This window comes from Danio rerio, chromosome 6 (genome assembly GCF_049306965.1).
Source record: "Danio rerio strain Tuebingen ecotype United States chromosome 6, GRCz12tu, whole genome shotgun sequence".
In the NCBI taxonomy this organism is placed as follows: domain Eukaryota; kingdom Metazoa; phylum Chordata; class Actinopteri; order Cypriniformes; family Danionidae; genus Danio; species Danio rerio.
In genome coordinates this window covers 60,327,993-60,346,262 of record NC_133181.1, presented here as the reverse complement: position 1 = coordinate 60,346,262, position 18,270 = coordinate 60,327,993, and the positions used below count along the sequence as shown (strand labels likewise).

General features: G+C 37.5%; 2 protein-coding genes across 3 annotated transcripts in view; one reads left to right on the top strand and one right to left on the bottom strand.

The window, feature by feature from the left end:
• cbfa2t2 (CBFA2/RUNX1 partner transcriptional co-repressor 2) overlaps nucleotides 1-6,963 on the top strand; it is a 103,930-nt gene extending 96,967 nt beyond the window's left edge. The window contains 2 exon segments of one of the 2 annotated variants that reach the window (NM_001365483.2): nucleotides 1,769-1,959; nucleotides 2,379-6,963. In NM_001365483.2, coding sequence (NP_001352412.2) covers nucleotides 1,769-1,959; nucleotides 2,379-2,642 — 455 coding nt within the window. In that variant the 3' untranslated portion in view covers nucleotides 2,643-6,963. 2 annotated transcript variants of the gene reach the window in all.
• A 10,302-nt stretch (nucleotides 6,964-17,265) lies between these two features.
• necab3 (N-terminal EF-hand calcium binding protein 3) overlaps nucleotides 17,266-18,270 on the bottom strand; it is an 80,053-nt gene continuing 79,048 nt past the window's right edge. Inside the window, exon 13 of the mRNA XM_005168786.6 lies at nucleotides 17,266-17,588. Coding sequence (XP_005168843.2) covers nucleotides 17,560-17,588 — 29 coding nt within the window. The 3' untranslated portion in view covers nucleotides 17,266-17,559. The remainder of the gene's footprint in view (nucleotides 17,589-18,270) is intronic.

The window sequence follows — 18,270 nt, the reverse complement described above, 5'->3', positions numbered from 1 at the left end:
CTGCTGCTGAAACACATCCCCACAGCATGATGCCAACACCACCATGCTTCACTGTAGGGATGCTGTTAGCCTGGTGATGAGCGCTGCCTGCTGTTCTCCAAACGTAACGCCTGGCATTCACTCGAAAGAGTTCAGTTTGAGTCTCATCAGAGCAGAGAGTTTGGTTTCTTATGGTCTGAGAGTTCTTCAGGTGCCTTTTGGCAACTTCCAGGCAAGGAGTGTCGTCCGTCTGGCCGCTTTACCATACAGATGCCTGATTGGTGGATTGCTGCACAGATGGTTGTCCTTCTGTAAAGTTCTCCTCTCTCCACAGAAGAATGCTGGAGCTCAGACTGAGTGACCATCGGGTTATTGATCACCTCCCTGACTAAGGCCCGATCACTCAGCCTAGATGTCCAGCTCTAGGAAGAGTCCTGGTGATTCAAACATCTTCCACTTGCAGATGATGGAGGCCGCTGTGCTCATTAGAACTTTCAGCAGCAGAAATGTTTCTGTAACCTTCCCCAATCCTGTCCTGGAGGTCTACAGACAATTCCTTTGTCTTCATGCTTGGTTCGTGCTTTGACATGCACTGTCAACCCTGGGACCTGATATTGACCTTATTCTCCGCAGATGAGCGGACGCTGCCATTTGAATATTTTTGGCTCGAGACTTCCGGTCTCATTCACTTCCATTCATTTTTAGACATTAAAAACTGCTCGTTTCGCTGTTTGATGTTGCAAACTGATATTTCCTTATTATATTATTCTACTTGGTCTGTATAGTCATGCAAACATTTGTTTGTAGAGCAAGTAGTTTGACCGTTTTTTGCCGTTTATTATTCCTTGTCGTTTATCCCATAGGCGACTGAAACGGAAGTTCTAAGACAATCGCGAAAACAGGCGCACTTCCGCATTTTAGAATAAGGTCAATAGACATGCCTTTTCAAATCATGTCCAATCAAATGAATTGAGCACAGGTGAACTCCAATGAAGCTGCTGAAACATCTCAAGAATGATCAGTGGAAACTCTCCGGATGCACTGTACATATACATATATACACATATACATTTATGCTTTAAAACAGATTCAAGGTAGTAAACAGAAAAGTAATGCAGAAAATTATGCACACAGCTTAAAATATGGGGCATATTTTAGTCTTAAGCAGCTCTAAAAAGACATTATGGTAATTCAGCATCATTTACATATGCATTTATTAATTTTCCTTCAGCTTAGTCTCTTGTTTATCAGTGGTCGCCACAGTGGAATGAACCACCAACTATTCCAGAATATGTTCTACACAGCGGATGGCCTTTCAGCTGCAACCCATTACACTCATACACTATGGCCAACTTAGTTCATCAATTCCCCTATATCGCATGTGTTTAGACTGTGGGGGAACTGGAGCACCCACGCCAACATGGGGAGAACATGCAAACTCAACACAGAAATGCCAACTGGCTCAGTTGGGACTCGAACCAGCAACCTTTTTGCTGTGAGGCGACAATACTAACCACCGAGTCACCATGTCGCCCTACTGCATAAAGTCAAAATGATTCACTCTCGAATTTTGTTTTCTTTTTCAATTATTTCCCAAATGATATTCAACAGATTAAGGAATTTTCCACAGTATTTCCTATACTTTTTTTTCTTCTGGAGAAAGTCTTATTTGTTTTATTTCGGCTAGAATAAAAGCAGTTTTTAATATTTTTAAACCCATTTTAAGATCAATATTATTAACCCCCTTAAGCGATATTTGTTGATATGAATATGTGTTTATTCACTCCAGAGGAGGCAGTGAATGAGGTGAAGCGTCAGGCGATGGATGAGGTTCAGAAAGCCGTGGCTGAAGCCGAACAGAAAGCCTTCGAGATGATCACAGCCGAGAGAGCAAAGATGGAGAAAACCCTCGCTGAAGCCAAGAGGAAGGCCACCGAAGACGCCATACAGGTCATCAATGAGCAGGAGGACTCCAGCGAGGTCAGAATTTGATTTATTTCAGCTAGAATAAAAGCTGTTTTTAATTTTAAAGCCATTTAAGGTCAATATTATTAGCCTCCTTAAGCAATATTTGTTTTAGATTGTCTACAGAACAAACCACTGTTATACAATGACCTGCCTAATTACCCTAACTTTACCCTTATTAACCTAGTTATCCTTTAAATGTCACTTTAAGCTGAATACTAGTGTCTTGAAGAATATCTAGTCTAATATTATGTGCTGTCAGATCAAATAAATCAGTTATTAGAGATAAGTTATTAAAACTATTATGTTTAGAAATGTGTTGAAACAGAAATTGGGGAATAAAATATAACGGAGAGCTAATAATTCAGACTTCAACAGTATATGAAGTTAATGAATACTAACGGTAATGTCACTGATGTGTGTGTTTCTCTCAGTGCTGCTGGAACTGTGGTCGTAAAGCGAGCGAGACGTGCAGCGGCTGTAACGCGGCCCGATACTGCGGCTCCTTCTGCCAGCATAAAGACTGGGAGCGACACCATCTGATCTGCAGCCCAGGCCTCCAGAACCAGCCCAAAACCATGAGCCGCAGCCAGGCCAAAACCCCCATCCCGAGCCCCAGCCTGGAGAAGAACAGCTCCAGAGCGTCCACACCATCCACACCTGCGTCCGCCTCTACACCAGACACCAGCGCACACTAAAACACAAGGAGAAATATCTGAACACAAAACAGTAAAACACTAAACAGATGACGGATCAGACGGAGGATGGAGTTTGCTCACTTTTCAGACGCTGTTTTATTTGGTGCAAAAACTCCTGGAGATTCAATCTACCGCACAAAAAAAGTTGTCAGTGTTTTGTGAGAGATGTTTGTTTGTGTGTGTGAGGGATTGTTTCTGTAAATACAATATCAGAGCAATATAAAAAACAAAACAAAAGTGACGGATTCACCAAAGCTGTCAATGCTGTGACATGTTTATCATTACTATATGACGATATTATCAGAGTTCAGATGGAAAGTGAGTGTGGCAACCAGTATAGAAATCTGATACGTGCACATATATATATATATATATATATATATATATATATATATATATATATATATATATATATATATATAAACTGGCCACTTTATTAGGTACACTTTACTAGTACCAGGTTGAAATCACAGCAGAAATGGAGACTCATCAGAGCAGGCAACGCTTCTCCAATCTTCTATTGTCCAGTTTTGGTGAGTCTGTGTGAATTGTAGCCTCAGTTTCCTGTTCTTAGCTGACAGGAGCGGCACCCGGTGTGGTCTTCTGCTGCTGTAGCCCATCCGCCTCAAGGTTGGACGTGTTGTGTGTTCAGAGATGCTCTTCTGCAGACCTCGGTTGTAACGACTGCTTATTTGAGTTACTGTTACCGTTCTATCAGCTGGGACCAGTCTGGCCATTCTCCTCTGATATCAACAAGGCATTTGCGCCCACAGAACTGCCGCTCACTGGATATTTCCTCTCATTTGAACCATTCTCTGTAAACCCTAGAGATGACTGTGCGTGAAAATCCCAGTAGATCAGCAGTTTCTGAAACACTCAGACCAGCCCATCTGGCGCCAACAACCATGCCACGTTCAAAGTCACTTAAATCCCCTTTCTTCCCCATTCTGATGCTCGCTTTGAACAGCAGCAGATCGGCTCGACCATGTCAACATGCCTAAATGCATTGAGTTGCTGCCATGTGATTGGCTGATCAGAAATTTGTGTTAACCAGCAGTTAGACAGGTGTACCTAATAAAGTGGCCGGTGAGTTTATATGCTAATTACATTTATGTAACTTTATGTTTGAATTTAATATAAAGTTTATGAAGTATGTATGTCAGAATGCAACATATTTCATCAAAATACTGCAGAAAAATGGCTGTTTACATAATATATGTGTACTATTAACTATAGTAGTAGTATAGTACTAGTCAACTGATATTCATTTTCATTTCAGCTTAGTCCCTTTATTAATCCGGGGTCGGCACAGCGGAATGAACCGCCAACTTATCCAGCATATGTTTTACACAGCGGATGCCCTTCCAGCTGCATCCCATCATTGGGAAATATAGTGATAAATTATAATAAATACTGTAGTGTACTTCAGTTTTACTGCTGTGGTTTACTATGTACCTACTAGACAATGTCAAACTACAGTATTGGGTCATTTGCCATTGTCTTACTTTAAGTCTGGGGCTGTCCAAACCCGGTCCTGGAGGGCAGTGTCCTGCAGATTTTACCTCCAACTTGCCTCAACACACCTGCAAGGAATTTTCTAGAAAGCCTAGTAAGAGCTTGATTTGCTAGCCCAGGCAGGCACGTGCACACATAGGGCTCAACCTGTGCAGTGCACATGCCCCTTTTAGTCTTGGATTGAAAGTGCCCTTCCAAATTGATCAAAAGTGCCCCCACGAGAACCCCCCTCCCCCCTACCACCCTTCAGTAGGTGCGCAACAACACCGCTCTTAAGTACGCGCGCTCCCCGCTCCCCAAACCCCAACCACCGCTTTACAGTGCGCGCGCGACGACGACGACGACAACTGCAACAACAACAACAACCCCCCCCCCCTTTAAAAAAATATCCTGCACATGCACTTTGGACAGTCTCTACAAAGGGCCTGAGCCCAGGTGTGTCTGATTGGGGCTGGAACTAAACTTTGCAGGACACCGGCCCTCCAGGACCGAGTTTGAACATGCCTGCTCTTGAGTTGTTGGTTTACCATAACAAGTGCAAGTCAAGCGTTGCCGAACTGCATTGTGGATCCGTTGGCGTCGCTTCAGAGGCGTTGCTCACTGCAGAAAATGGGGCTAGCTCAACTTTTCAAGTGCAGACGGAAGCGTCAGCCAATCAGATCGCTGTATGCAAATACACCAGCTAGACAGTGGCCTATTGCTGACTGAATTTCATTGGCTGATGCTGCTATGACGATCGCTTCAACCCCAACTTCAGACACGCCTTCAGTCAAGCGTTGACGCTGAAGCCCCGTGTGAATGGGGCATAATGGATCAAAAACACTGTAGTATTTACTATAAATTGCTATAGTATTTTTCCCAACCAATGAAAATACAAATATGTAAATATACAGCTAATCTATTTATTTATAGGCAACACAGTGGCTCAGTGGTTAGCACTGTCCCCTCACAGCAAGAAGGTCGCTGGTTTGAGCCCCAGCTGGGTCAGTTGGCGTTTCAGCATGGAGTTTGAATGTTCTCCCCGTGTTGGCGTGGGTTTCCTCCGGGTGCTCCCGTTTCCCCAACATTCCAAACACAAGTGGTACAGGGGAATTGATTAACTAAATTGGCCTACACGAGTTCACTCACATATATTTGACTGAATATAATATAAATATTTGGTGTGCTGTCCGGGGAGAGGGCTCTGAGCTCGGGAAGACACCCTAACCGTGTTATTCCCCTAAAGAGAAGATAGGGTCCGAGCGCAGTGTCTAGGCCGACTCCAGAACGCTCCCCCCTCAGATTTAAAAAGGTATCTGGTTTAATAGTGTGGAGTTGGAGTGGTGGAGGAACGCTGAATTCAAGAGAAAACAGAGGTAAGAAATGTTTGAGGGCGAGGCAGTGGCGCAGTAGGTAGTGCTGTCACCTCACAGCAAGAAGGTTGCTGGGTTGCTGGTTCGAACCTCGGCTCAGTTGGCGTTAACTTAGTTGGAGTTCTTGTTCTCCCTTCCTTCGGTGCTCCGGTTTCCCCCACAGTCCAAAGACATGCGGTACAGGTGAATTGGGTAGGCTAAATTGTCCGTAGTGAATGTGTGTGGATGTTTCCCAGAGATGGGTTGCGGCTGGAAGGGCATCCGCTGCATAAAAACTTGCTGGATTAGTTGGTGGTTCATTCTGCTGTGGCGACCCCAAATAAATAAAGGGACTAAGCTGTCAAGAAAGCATCTGTTTGACTATTTATAGGGGTTTGCTCTTGAGCTGATTGGATAATAGAATGATTGTGTGTGTGATGAATTAGCCTCGTCTAAAGCTGCGGTCACACTAGAGTTTGTGTGTGCGAAATTCTGTCGTACAGCGATGCGAAAAGGGGCGGGATTAAACAACATGATTAGACATTAAAAAAATTGCTCCATGTTTTAAATTTCTGTCCAGAGAGGTCATGTTTTGATCCTCGATTGGTCTCACGCAGTCAAGTGATTCGATTTCGAACTTTGCAGCGCAGCAACCTGCGAAATTTAACGCATGACACCGCATTTCCGGTCTGACGCATTTGTGTGCGTATGAATGGAAGTCTATGGGAAGAAAAGCCCAGTGTGACCGCAGCTTAAGACTGATCGTGCTCCTCCCGAAATGTTTTATAAAACATCACAGAGTGTGTGTGTGTGTGTGTGAGTGAATGAGTGTGTACGGGTGTTTCCCAGTACTGGGTTGCAGCTGGAAGGGCATCAGCTGCGTAAAACATAATCTGGAAAAGTTGGCGGTTCATTCCGCTGTGGTAACCCCTGATAAATAAAGAGACTCAGTAGAAAGGAAAATGAATATATTATAATTATGTGTATATTATTTAAACAGCCTTTATTGCAATATTTTTAAAGATATTCCATAATATATACATGTGAAATCCAAACATGAACATGTAATACGTGTAATTTGCATATATAGACGTGTATTAAATTTCTATAAGGGAAATACAGACTTAAAAACCACTTCTGAAAATCCACCAAATCCGTAAAGCAGGGAGTTTTTGTGTGTTTCTCATCATGCAAAGCTCAGATCTCAGGAGGATGTTTTATGTATATATTTTATTTTCGTGTAGAGTGTTAGACGGCTTCTTTTCTTTGATTTCCACATCGACGTCTTCTACTACCTTCGATCCTTACGGTACTCCACATGTTGATTTATTTTTGCATCATAAGAATGTGTAAAGTATAACGGTGCAAGAGAATCTTTATTTTGTCAGCTACTCTGTGACCATTCAGTTTTTTCATTAAAGAATTCTTGAATATTGGTATGAAGTAGATATTAAAAAATAAAGACATAAACCTGACCTCAGGGCTTTGATGGTTGTTGTGTTTGTTCTATTATATCTCATTCAGATTATATCTACACTACCTGACTTAAGTCTTGTTGTCTATCCCAGTTGTAAGAGCAGCAAATAATAACTTGACTTCTAGTTGATCATTTGGAAAAGTGTCAGAAGGTGGATTTTCCTGATGAATCATCTGCTGATCTGCATCCCAATCATCACCAATACTGCAGAAGACCTACTGGAACCCACATGGACCAAGATTCTTACAGAAATCAGTCAAGTTTGGTGAAGGAGAAATGATGGTTTGGGGTTATATTCAGTATGGGGAGATCTGCAACATCAACAGCCTGAGGTATCAAGACATTTGTGCTGCCCAAACCACAGGAGAGGGACAATTCTCCAGCAGGATAGCGCTCCTGCTCATACTTCAGCCTCCACATCAAAGCTCCTGAAAGCAAAGACGGTCAAGCTGCTCCAGGATTGGCCAGCCCAGTCAACAGACATGAACATTATTGAGCATGTCTGGGGTAAAATGGAGGAGGCATTGAAGATGAACACAAAGACTCTTGATGAACTTTGGGAGTCCTGCAGGAACGCTTTCTTTGTCATTCCAGATGACTTTATTAATCAGTGATTTGAGTCATGTCAGAGATGTATGGATGCAGTCCTCCAAGCTCATGATGGAGTCAGACACAATATTCACTTTGTCTCCACTGCAGCAGGACTTTATATTCTATACTGGACATTATTTCTGTTCAGTCACAAGACTTTAGTCTAAGCAGAGTCAGACCTTACTGTCCTGATGAAATCAATAAAAATCAAGACATGTTTAGGTTTTATTGTGGTCAAATAAGTGTCATCTAGAGGCCTTTTCCTTTTATATAAGCCACTTCTGATACCAAATGATCAACTAAAAGAAGTCAAGTTATAATTTGTTGCTCCTAAAACTTATAGAAGCGACAAGACTTTTGTCAGGTAGTTTATATATATATATATATATATATATATATATATATATATATATATATATATATATATATATATATATATATACACACACACACACACACACACATGCACTGGCATCATGGCAAAGATTAAAAAAAAGTTACTACAAATTAGTTAAAATTTATGTTTAGAAATGTGTTGGGAAAAATATATATAATTAATTAATATAATTATTACATTTTGGACCAAAAAAACTGCTTTATAGTTTTGCATAGGTACATAAGTATAAGAACTGTGATGAGGTGAGATTTAGGGACCTCTATTGGCAAGAGATGAAAATTAAAAACGGGGGCATCTCACTGTAAATGTGTTTCATCTGCTTTAGGTGAACGTTCCCACCTTCCACCACTAGATGGCAGAAACACACTGATTCTGAAACCTAAAATACTTCCACTTCCACCTGCCATTGACCAGTGACGTCAAAAAATTCCAATAAAAGAAGTTATATTAACAAATAAAACAGTAGAATAAACAATAAAAATAATATTAATAATGTTTATTTTACTGTTTTAAAGTATATCATTCAATTTAATTCATGTTTATTTCTTTAGCACCTTTTCAATGTAGATTGTGTCAAAACAGCTTAACATAGAAGTTCAAGTAATTATTATTATTATTATAAAAATCATGTTTTTAATAATAATTATTTTTATTATAATTATTATGATGATAATATAATAATAATGATTAAAAAATAATAATAACAATAATAAAAATAATAATAATAATTATTATTATTATTATTTATTATAGTCATTTAAAACCAAATATTAAATATCACCTTGTAAATTGTGTTTAGAAAAGAATACTATTAAAATACACCACTAACATTTATTCATATAACATCTGTAAAATTTTTCAAATAATATTTTGATTTAGTTTGGTGCATTTTTTTTCCATTTAGCAATTTAAAATAAATATGATTCATAAACAGGATTTATGAAAATATATTAAAATATCAGTAGTTTTCTTTATATAATTACAGGAATAAACACAATGGTCAGACAAAATCACATTGCATTATCAGTCAAAATGAATTAATTTTATGGCCATCAATCACCTGACAAATACAAAAATAAAATGTAATAATTTACCAAAAACTAAACAAAACATATAAAGTTAAATTAAATAAATAAATAAAATAGTTAAATTATATAACCAAGCATGTAAAATAAAAGTGACCAAAAGATAGCAGATTTAATTCAGCATACTGTAGCTAATAACATGATGCCTGAATCAAATACTTAAAGTATTTTCAAAGACTTTTGTAACTATTGTATTAATGGACAGAGTAGATATTTCCCAAACTGCATTATTTTAAAGGGGACAAGATGTTTTTAAAAGACTCTTGAATGTCCTTAGAGTGTGTGAAGTTTCAATTCAAAATACCACACCAATAATATTTTCCAACTCTGACCCTTATGCTTTGATCCTAATTGTGGAGTTTTGGTGACTGTCGCTTTAAATCGAAATGAGATCTTTTCAGAAGAAGGCGGAGCTACAAATGCCTGTGTGTCAGCATAGTGGCAGATTCAAAAACAAGACTCCATATGCTAATGAGGGAGATATGGGCACTAGTGGGCGGGGCTTTGCCCCTCTGAAGACACATACAAAGAGAGAACGTCAATAAAAGTGTTTCTGCTGACAAGTCTGATAATTAAAAATAGAATTAATTAAATTTAACATTAGAAGCTGGTTATATTCCCACACTGCTGCCACACAATTGTGTTTAAACCCTTTAAACAAGTGACATTTCTGCATAATAGATCCCCTTTCAATGTTTTTGACCACTGATGATGGTAAATTCACATTTTTAACAGTTGTAGGCCTATAGAAATATTGAAACCTTCAAAATGGCTGATTGAATTAAAAGGTACTATCTGATTAAATTAAAATATCTCCAATTAATTTACTTTTGACCGCATAAATATAAGCCATGAGTTGTTCCTCTAGCTGAGCTACTGTGCTGTGAGAAATGATGATTTTGAACAGACTGTCCTATATTTTGATGTGGAGGTTTAACGTTAATGAAAGCAGACAGCTTGAGTTAGTCATTCATGACATGCAGATGTGCGTGTGTGTGTGTCTTTCAGCTCTTATCTTCACCCACACACACTCCTCTCCTCTTGCCATCATGATACTATAATAAAGCTGCTTGACATTTAAGTTTGTTTTGGATCATCACGACATGATTAAACGTATAAATGACAGTCACACAACTCAAAAAGCAATCAGTCTAGAAATAGAGGCTATAATTACAACAATCTGGATGCATTTCGCTTTAAAAACACTTCGATTCACGGCCGCATTTTATAAAAACTTCTTTCGTCAACACTAAAACGACGAACGAAAAACTACTGCGCATGCGTGGTATCGAATAAACAAACAATACGGTGGTTTCTCAATGCCAAGAACGCAGAGAACAGACTTGTGTCTTGCCAGGTGTCCTCAGAAGAACGAATTCGGGAGCCTGCGAGGGTAGAGAACGCAACCTGTGAGAAATTAGATGCTGCGTTCTGCCTGATGGTCACATGACCTTCACGCGTTTTTAATGGTAAATAATTTGAATATTACAGCATTCTTACAACAATTTAACAATTTCCCCTTTTCAATATATATATATATATATACACTATGCATAAAGACAAATATACGTTGCACAATACAAATACAATTTTAATACGCATTTCAGCAAACAATCACCCTTAATGTGTTTAATTGTGTTTAATGTTCAATTCCTTTATTAAGATGTCCATGGTAATGTTAATATTCCTAGTTTCATTTAGGAAAACTCCTGAGTTAAATAAAACTTATCTCTGAACTTTAATAATACATCTAGATAAAATGCTGCGCTTCAGTCGCAATGACTTCTGGGACTTCTAGAGCGAGTTCGGTGCTCAAGTCTGCATCGGTGCGTCCTCGATATCAAGAACACATCCAGGAAGTTTCACGCGTCCTCTGTTCTTGCGGTCTTGAGTATTAAAACCAAACTTTGGCAGCTGATGATGACATTATACGAGGACACAAGACCGCATATTGAGAAACAGCCATCATTTCAAATCGCTCCTCGAAGCCTAGGCCTACACAAAAAAGGTTAGAATAACCAGGAGGCGACACTCAATAGAACGTTCATTGCAACAGCAGCGCCCAGCAACAGCCCTGGATTCCGCCATCCAAAACAATCGGCTTTTTTTAAAAGAATCTTTCTTTCAACAACTTTTGAACTTTAAAAGTTCGAAAAAGTGACTTGATATAATTTTTAACCGTTTAAAGTGATATATTGTCTTGGCTGGTGTTGTATATTACGCCACAAAAATCTAATAATACTAAAATGTCAATAAATGTCACTTTGTAAAACTGTAGTTGAATTTCAACATCAAAAGTCCACAGAACGGAGATCAACATCCCATAATGTAATTCACCACCGCAAATAAACAATTGTCAATCACTAAACGCTGAAATTGTTAAACTGAAATTATATATTTTTTTATGAACTAGCAGTTTCTCATGCACGCCGAAATGCCGAAAACATTTTTCATTTACGACATTAATTCTGTTTGACCATTCCTAAATATATTTAATTCATTTCGACCCAACACCACCACATGATGGAAAATCCAATTGAGAGTTTGATCAAACACACCAAAAGACTCCGTTTCACAGTGTGCATAAAAAACAAATCAGAACAAAGCATATGCAAAAATACATTTTTGTGCAGGAGTTATTTGTCCGGGTGTGATTGACTTTGTGGTAAATGTTTTTAGAATTAATGGCGCAAATTCAACTGGTTTCATGTGTAAAAGCACAACATGTGGTTAATGTGGTCACATTCACATTAATTCGCGGCAGATGAAGATATTGAATATGGCGGAGTTTCATAATCAAATCTATGAAATGTGCAGAATTTAGATTCTAGTTTTATACACACACACCACAACACAACACTTAACTCCCCGACTCTTATCTTATCTTATCTTATCTTATCTTATCTTATCTTATCTTATCTTATCTTATCTTATCTTATCTTATCCTACACGTCCCACAACAAACAAACATTCATCATAACCTAAAGCGTCACAAACGGAGGCTTTTTAAAGTCTCTTAAATGCAAAACACCTGCAGCCACTGATGAACAAACACCCGCTCATCATTACTGACGCAGTTTTTTTTTTTTTTTTTGGTTTAGCTAGATTATTTTAAATGATTTTGTTTGTTGCTGTAATTTTGTTGTGCTTCTGTTATTTTAATAGGCTAGATGAAATAGACAAAGTAGCCTATGTGTGCGTCCAAATACATATCATTATAACTAGGCATGCTATATGGAAACAAAATACTATACCCTGCTCAAAAATCCAGCTTAAACCAGCCTAACCTGGTTGGCTGGTTTTAGCTGAGAGACCAGCCTGGTTTTAGCGGGGTTTTGGCCATTTCCAGGCGGGTTTCCAGCCATTTCCAGCCTGGTCTTAGCTGGTCAGGTTGGGAGATGACCAGCTAAAACCAGCTTGACCAGGCAAGCCAAGCTGGGAGTCCAGCCAAAACCAGCTATATCCAACTTAAACCAGGCTGGTCAAGCTGGTTTCAGCTGGATTTGGCTGGTCTTTTTCCAGCCTGACCAACTAAGACCAGGCTGGAAATGGCAGGAAACCAGCCTGGAAATGGCCAAAACCCCTCTTAAACCAGGCTGGTCGACCAGCTAAAACCAGCCAACCAGCCTAGGCTGGTTTAAGCTGGATTTTTAAGCAGGGTAGTACTGTAACTTACAGTAAATAAATACTATAGTGTTTTTGAACCACACAGATGACTAGATATTTTTTCAAGACACATCTATTCTGCTTAAAGTGACATTTAAAGACTTAACTAGGGGTTTAATTGGGTTAACTAAGCAGTTTAGGGCAATTAGGCAAGTTATTGTACAACGACCCTGCTGAAAAACAGCTTAAACCAGCCTAGGCTGGTTGGCTGGTTTTAGCTGGTCGACCATGCTGGTTTTAGAGGGCTTTTGGCCATTTCCAGGCTGGTTTCCAGCAATTTCCAGCCTGGTCTTAGCTGGTCAGGCTAGAAAATGACCAGCCAAATCCAGCTAAAACCAGCCTGGTTTAAGCTGGATATAGCTGGACTCCCAGAGGCTGGTCAAGCTGGTTTTAGCTGGTCATCTCCCTGCCTGACTAGCTAAGAACAGGCTGGAAATGGCTGGAAACCAGCATGGAAGTGGCCAAAACCCCTCTAAAACCAGGCTGGTCGACCAGCTAAAACCAGCCAACCAGCCTAGGCTGGTTTAAGCTGGATTTTTCATCAGGAGATGGTTTGTTCTGTAGACTTCAGGAAAAAAATAGATTAAAGGGGCTAATATTCGCTCGAGTGCATGTGTGTTGGTGTTTTTTTTGCACATTTTAAATCAACGTCCAATTACTGATGTTGACACAAACTTAAATGTTCCAATTACTGCGTGTCGCCTGAGCGCTGGATATTTCTGCTTCAGTTCAGAAGAGCCAAGAAAAAACACTGAACCGTGTCTTTATGACAGAGCCCACAGATCTTTACTAATTACTTGGAAAATATATATATCTAACATTTCTTACTTCTTAAAGTCTTGCATATTACTCTATATTCACAGAGTTTTGCAGTTATTAATCATAAAAGAAGAAAAACCACACACAGATTAATCAGTCGAGTTTTATTTTCATTCAATAGACCAAACCACACAAAGGGAAAATAAAAAAGTAAAGCAAAGGTTGTGTTTTTCAGTTAAGATGCATGAACAGTACAAGAACTAGCAGGTTTGCATGTTTATCAAACAGTAAAAGTCAAACCAGGACCTTATATGTAGTGAACTTGAGGAATGGATCACCATAAATCATCATTTACTCACTTGATTTTCCCTGTATACAGAGAGAAAAGTAGGGCTTTTATTATATGTTCATTTACATTATGTACATTAAACATGCTGTTAACATTGAGGCAAAAAAAAAATCTACCCCTGAATCTTTATTTTGTAAATGTTTTCCATTTATTTCAGCATGCTCATAAATGCTATAGAAAACAGTATTAAACATACACTCACCGGCCACTTTATTAGGTACACCTTACTAATACAGGTCGGACCCACTTTTGCCTTCAGAACTGCCTTAATCCTTCATGGCGTAGATTCATCAAGCTACTGGAAATATTCCTCAGAGATTTTGCTCCATATTGACATGATAGCATCACACAGTTGCTGCAGATTTGTCGGCTGCACATCCATGATGATCCACCACATCCCAAATGTGCTCTATTGGATTGAGTTCTGCTGACTGTGGAGGCCATTTGAGTACAGTGAACTCATTGTCATGTTCAAGAAACCAGTCTGAGATGATTCACGCTTTATCTTGCTGAAAGTAGCTATCAGAAGATGGAGACACTGTCATCATGAGGGATGGACATGGTCAGCAACAATACTCAGATAGGCTGTGGCGTTGATGCTCATTTGGTACTAATGAACCCAAAGTGTGCCAAGAAAATCTCCCCCACACCATTACACCACCACCACCAGCCTGAACCGCTGATACAAGGCAGGATGGATCCATGCTTTCATGTTACTGACGCCAAATTCTGACCCGACCATCCGAATGTGGCAGCAGAAATGGAGACTCATCAGAGCAGCAACGTTTCTCCAATCTTCTATTGTCCAGTTTTGGTGAGTCTGTGTGAATTGTAGCCTCAGTTTCCTGTTCTTAGCTGACAGGAGCGGCACCCGGTGTGCTCTTCTGCTGCTGTAGCCCATCCGCCTCAAGGTTGGACATGTTGTGTGTTCAGAGATGCTCTTCTGCAGAGCTCGGTTATAACGAGTGCTTATTTGAGTTACTGTTGCCTTTCTATCAGCTGGAACCAGTCTGGCCATTCTCCTCTGACCTCTGGCATCAACAAGGCATTTGCGCCCACAGATCTGCCGCTCACTGGATATTTTCTCTCATTCGAACAATTCTCTGTAAACCCTAGAGATGGTTGTGCGTGAAAATCCCAGCAGATCAGCAGTTTCTGAATTACTCAGACCAGCCCGTCTGGCACCAACAACCATGCCACGTTAAAAGTCACTTAAATCCCCTTTCTTTTCCCTTCTGATCCTCAGTTTGAACAGCAGCAGATCGTCTTGACCATGTCTATCAGTCTAAATGCATTAAGCTGAAGCTATGTGATTGGCTGATTAGAACTTTGCATTAACCAGCAGTTGGACAGATGTACCTAATAAAGTGGCCAGTGAGTGTATATTGTTATAAATTACATGGTTTGCTTATATCTAAAGTTTAAAGTTGAATCTAATTAAATTAATGAGTCATTTGAACTTAAATTACATCAAACTGACTTTACAAAAATGTAAATTGTTAAGTTGGCATTAGCTGAGTTTAAATTGAATAAAATTAGACAAAATTAATGTATGTATGTATGTATGTATGTATGTATGTATGTATGTATGTATGTATGTATGTATGTATATATATATATATATATATATATATATATATATATATATATATATATATATATATATATATATATATATATATATATATATAAATAAACTAATACACCCAAAAAATAAATAATAGACCCAAATAAATATGTTGGAGGAAAATATTAAATAAGATAAAAAAAAGTAAAAATCCATAAATAAAATTCTGTCAAAAGTAGTGGTTTGTATTTATTTTCTTTGCAATAACTCATTTATATATATATATATATATATATATATATATATATATATATATATATATATATATATATATATATATATATATATATATATATATATAATTTTAAAACATTGTAGAAATATATTCTGATCATTTTAATTCTATATAATTATCAAGTTGATTATAACATAATAATAATTCTTTATATTTAAATCTATATAATCTGTATAATTATATTTCAGTCTTTTCACAATTAAACACAAGGCATTTTCAATCATTGCAGTTTCTGAGTATAATTCAGTGAGAAAATGAATGATTTGTGTGAACTAGTCCTCTAAAACAGTGTTTCTCAACCACGTTCCTGGAGAACCACCAGCTCTGTGCATATTCCATGTCTCCTTAACCAAACACATCTGACTTAGATCCTCAGCTCATTAGCCGAGACTGAAAGACCTGTGATGTGTGTGACAGACAAAAGAGAAATCCAAAACATGCAGTGTTGGTGGTCCTCCAGGAACGTGGTTGAGAAACACTGCTCTAAACACCGTTAGGAAGGTTTACAGAGAAATGACAGGACTGTACATCTCCATCAAAAGTCTATTCTATCCACAAACTGCTCTTGAGAAATAACCTGGCTGACACTATAAAACATCTCCTAAACGCATGCAGTTTCATGTTCCGGTATCCAGAGGAGTAAAGATGACCTTAAAGGTGTTGCAGATCTTTTTTGCTTTAATTATGGTCTTGTTTTTCTTCTTGATCGACTGAATCTGCTTCAAAGCTACCGGCTTGACAAGCTTCATCACAGAATGCAGCAAATTATGCAGTTTATTTTATATACATGCGAGGAATTGTACAGACATGCCTGTAGTGTCGAGGATGAACACAATTCAGAACTGAAGAGTCGATTCAATCTGAAGTCAACTGGTAATCGAGGAAATTACAATCTCAAACAAATTCAATACAAGCACTGAGGAATTTCATTAGTTTCACACACTAAGCTCCAAAACATACACATATCTTTGACTAATTATGCCTATTTATTCCCTGATCCATTTTTTATTTACCTATTTATTTACACAACATTAAACTTTTGAAACAAGCCATCAAAACTATTAAAAATTAAATATTTAATCAATGTGCATTAGAACTAACTTAACATAATTACTTAAAATAAACATAATTTTAATTTAATTGAATGTAAATAAACTTGATAACACAATCCGATATTACTTAAAATACTTATATACATTTATTTTTAAATTAAATTTAAATTTTAAACTAAATTAAATTAAATTAAAAATTTTATAAAATAATAAAATAAAATTAAGATAAATACAATTAAATAATTAATCTAAATTAAGTAACAAAATAAAATAAAATAAAATTTAATTAAATTAAAAAATAAATTAAAATAAAATAATAATAAATAAATAATTAAATTAAATTAAATTTAAAATTGAATAAAATAATAAAATAAAATTAAGATAAATAAAATTAAATAATTAATCTAAATTAAGTAACAAAATAAAATAAAATTTAATTAATTTAAATTAAAAAATGAAATAATTAAATTAAATTAATTTAATTAAATTAAATTTATTTTACAACATTTACATTATTTTCTTCAAATTAATGCCTTTTTGATGTAATTCTTATTCTGTTTTCTGTAATTTAGCATTTCTGTGTCCCGTTTTCAGCCTCAATTCAAATTCAGGAATTGAAGCGAATGTAAAAGCGTGTGAATTCAGTTCTTAATGATGCACAAGCCTGCGTAACACCTTTTGTTTTCAGTGAACAATCAGACAGACATGATCTATAATGCAGTGTGCCACGCGCACAGATGATGCATCTGATTTTTTAGAGCTAGTTATTAATTCATAAAGACACACCAGGGTCAGATTTCAGGTTGGGGTTCTGCATGGTGTTTTGCGTGCTGTTAGTTGTTTGTCATGATCCACCAGGACGCTGCGAGAAACAAACAGATAAATATTAGATGAATATTAGAGAGATGATTCGTCAGAACTTATTAATAATAAGTGCATTCGGCACCATGATTAAAGAGTAGATTATATGGGTTTCTGAAAAAGATTTTATTTTTTGTTTGTAATGAATCTGTTCTTAAAATGTCCCTAAACAGTCTGCAAAGTTATTAATAAAAAAAGTGCATAATAATAATAAATAAAGATATTGTCTCCCAAAAGAAAGAGTCGACTCTGAATCACTTTAATAAGTCTTTATATTTACGAATATTATGTCTGCTAGCGATTTACATTAACATGACCAAAGTAGCTAAGGTCCTTAAACAGTCTGCACAGTGGTTAATAAAAAGGTGCATGATGAACAAAGATATTGTCTCTCAAAAGAAAGATTCGACTCCGAATCACTTTAACGAGTCATTATATTTTCGAATCTTTCGCCTGCTACTGATCTACATCAACATGACCGAAGTAGCTCACTTGCATAAACCCTACATCCACAACATGGAAACACTTACAAATGGGGTTTTAATAGGGTATATGCCGAGCTAGTGCTGTTCCCATGCTGATACACTTCCAGTGACCTGTTATTGTGAACTTTTTTCCATTTTATACGGTTCCTTTTACAGCATCGATGTTGCAATGTCATTAAAATACATTCATTTAAATAA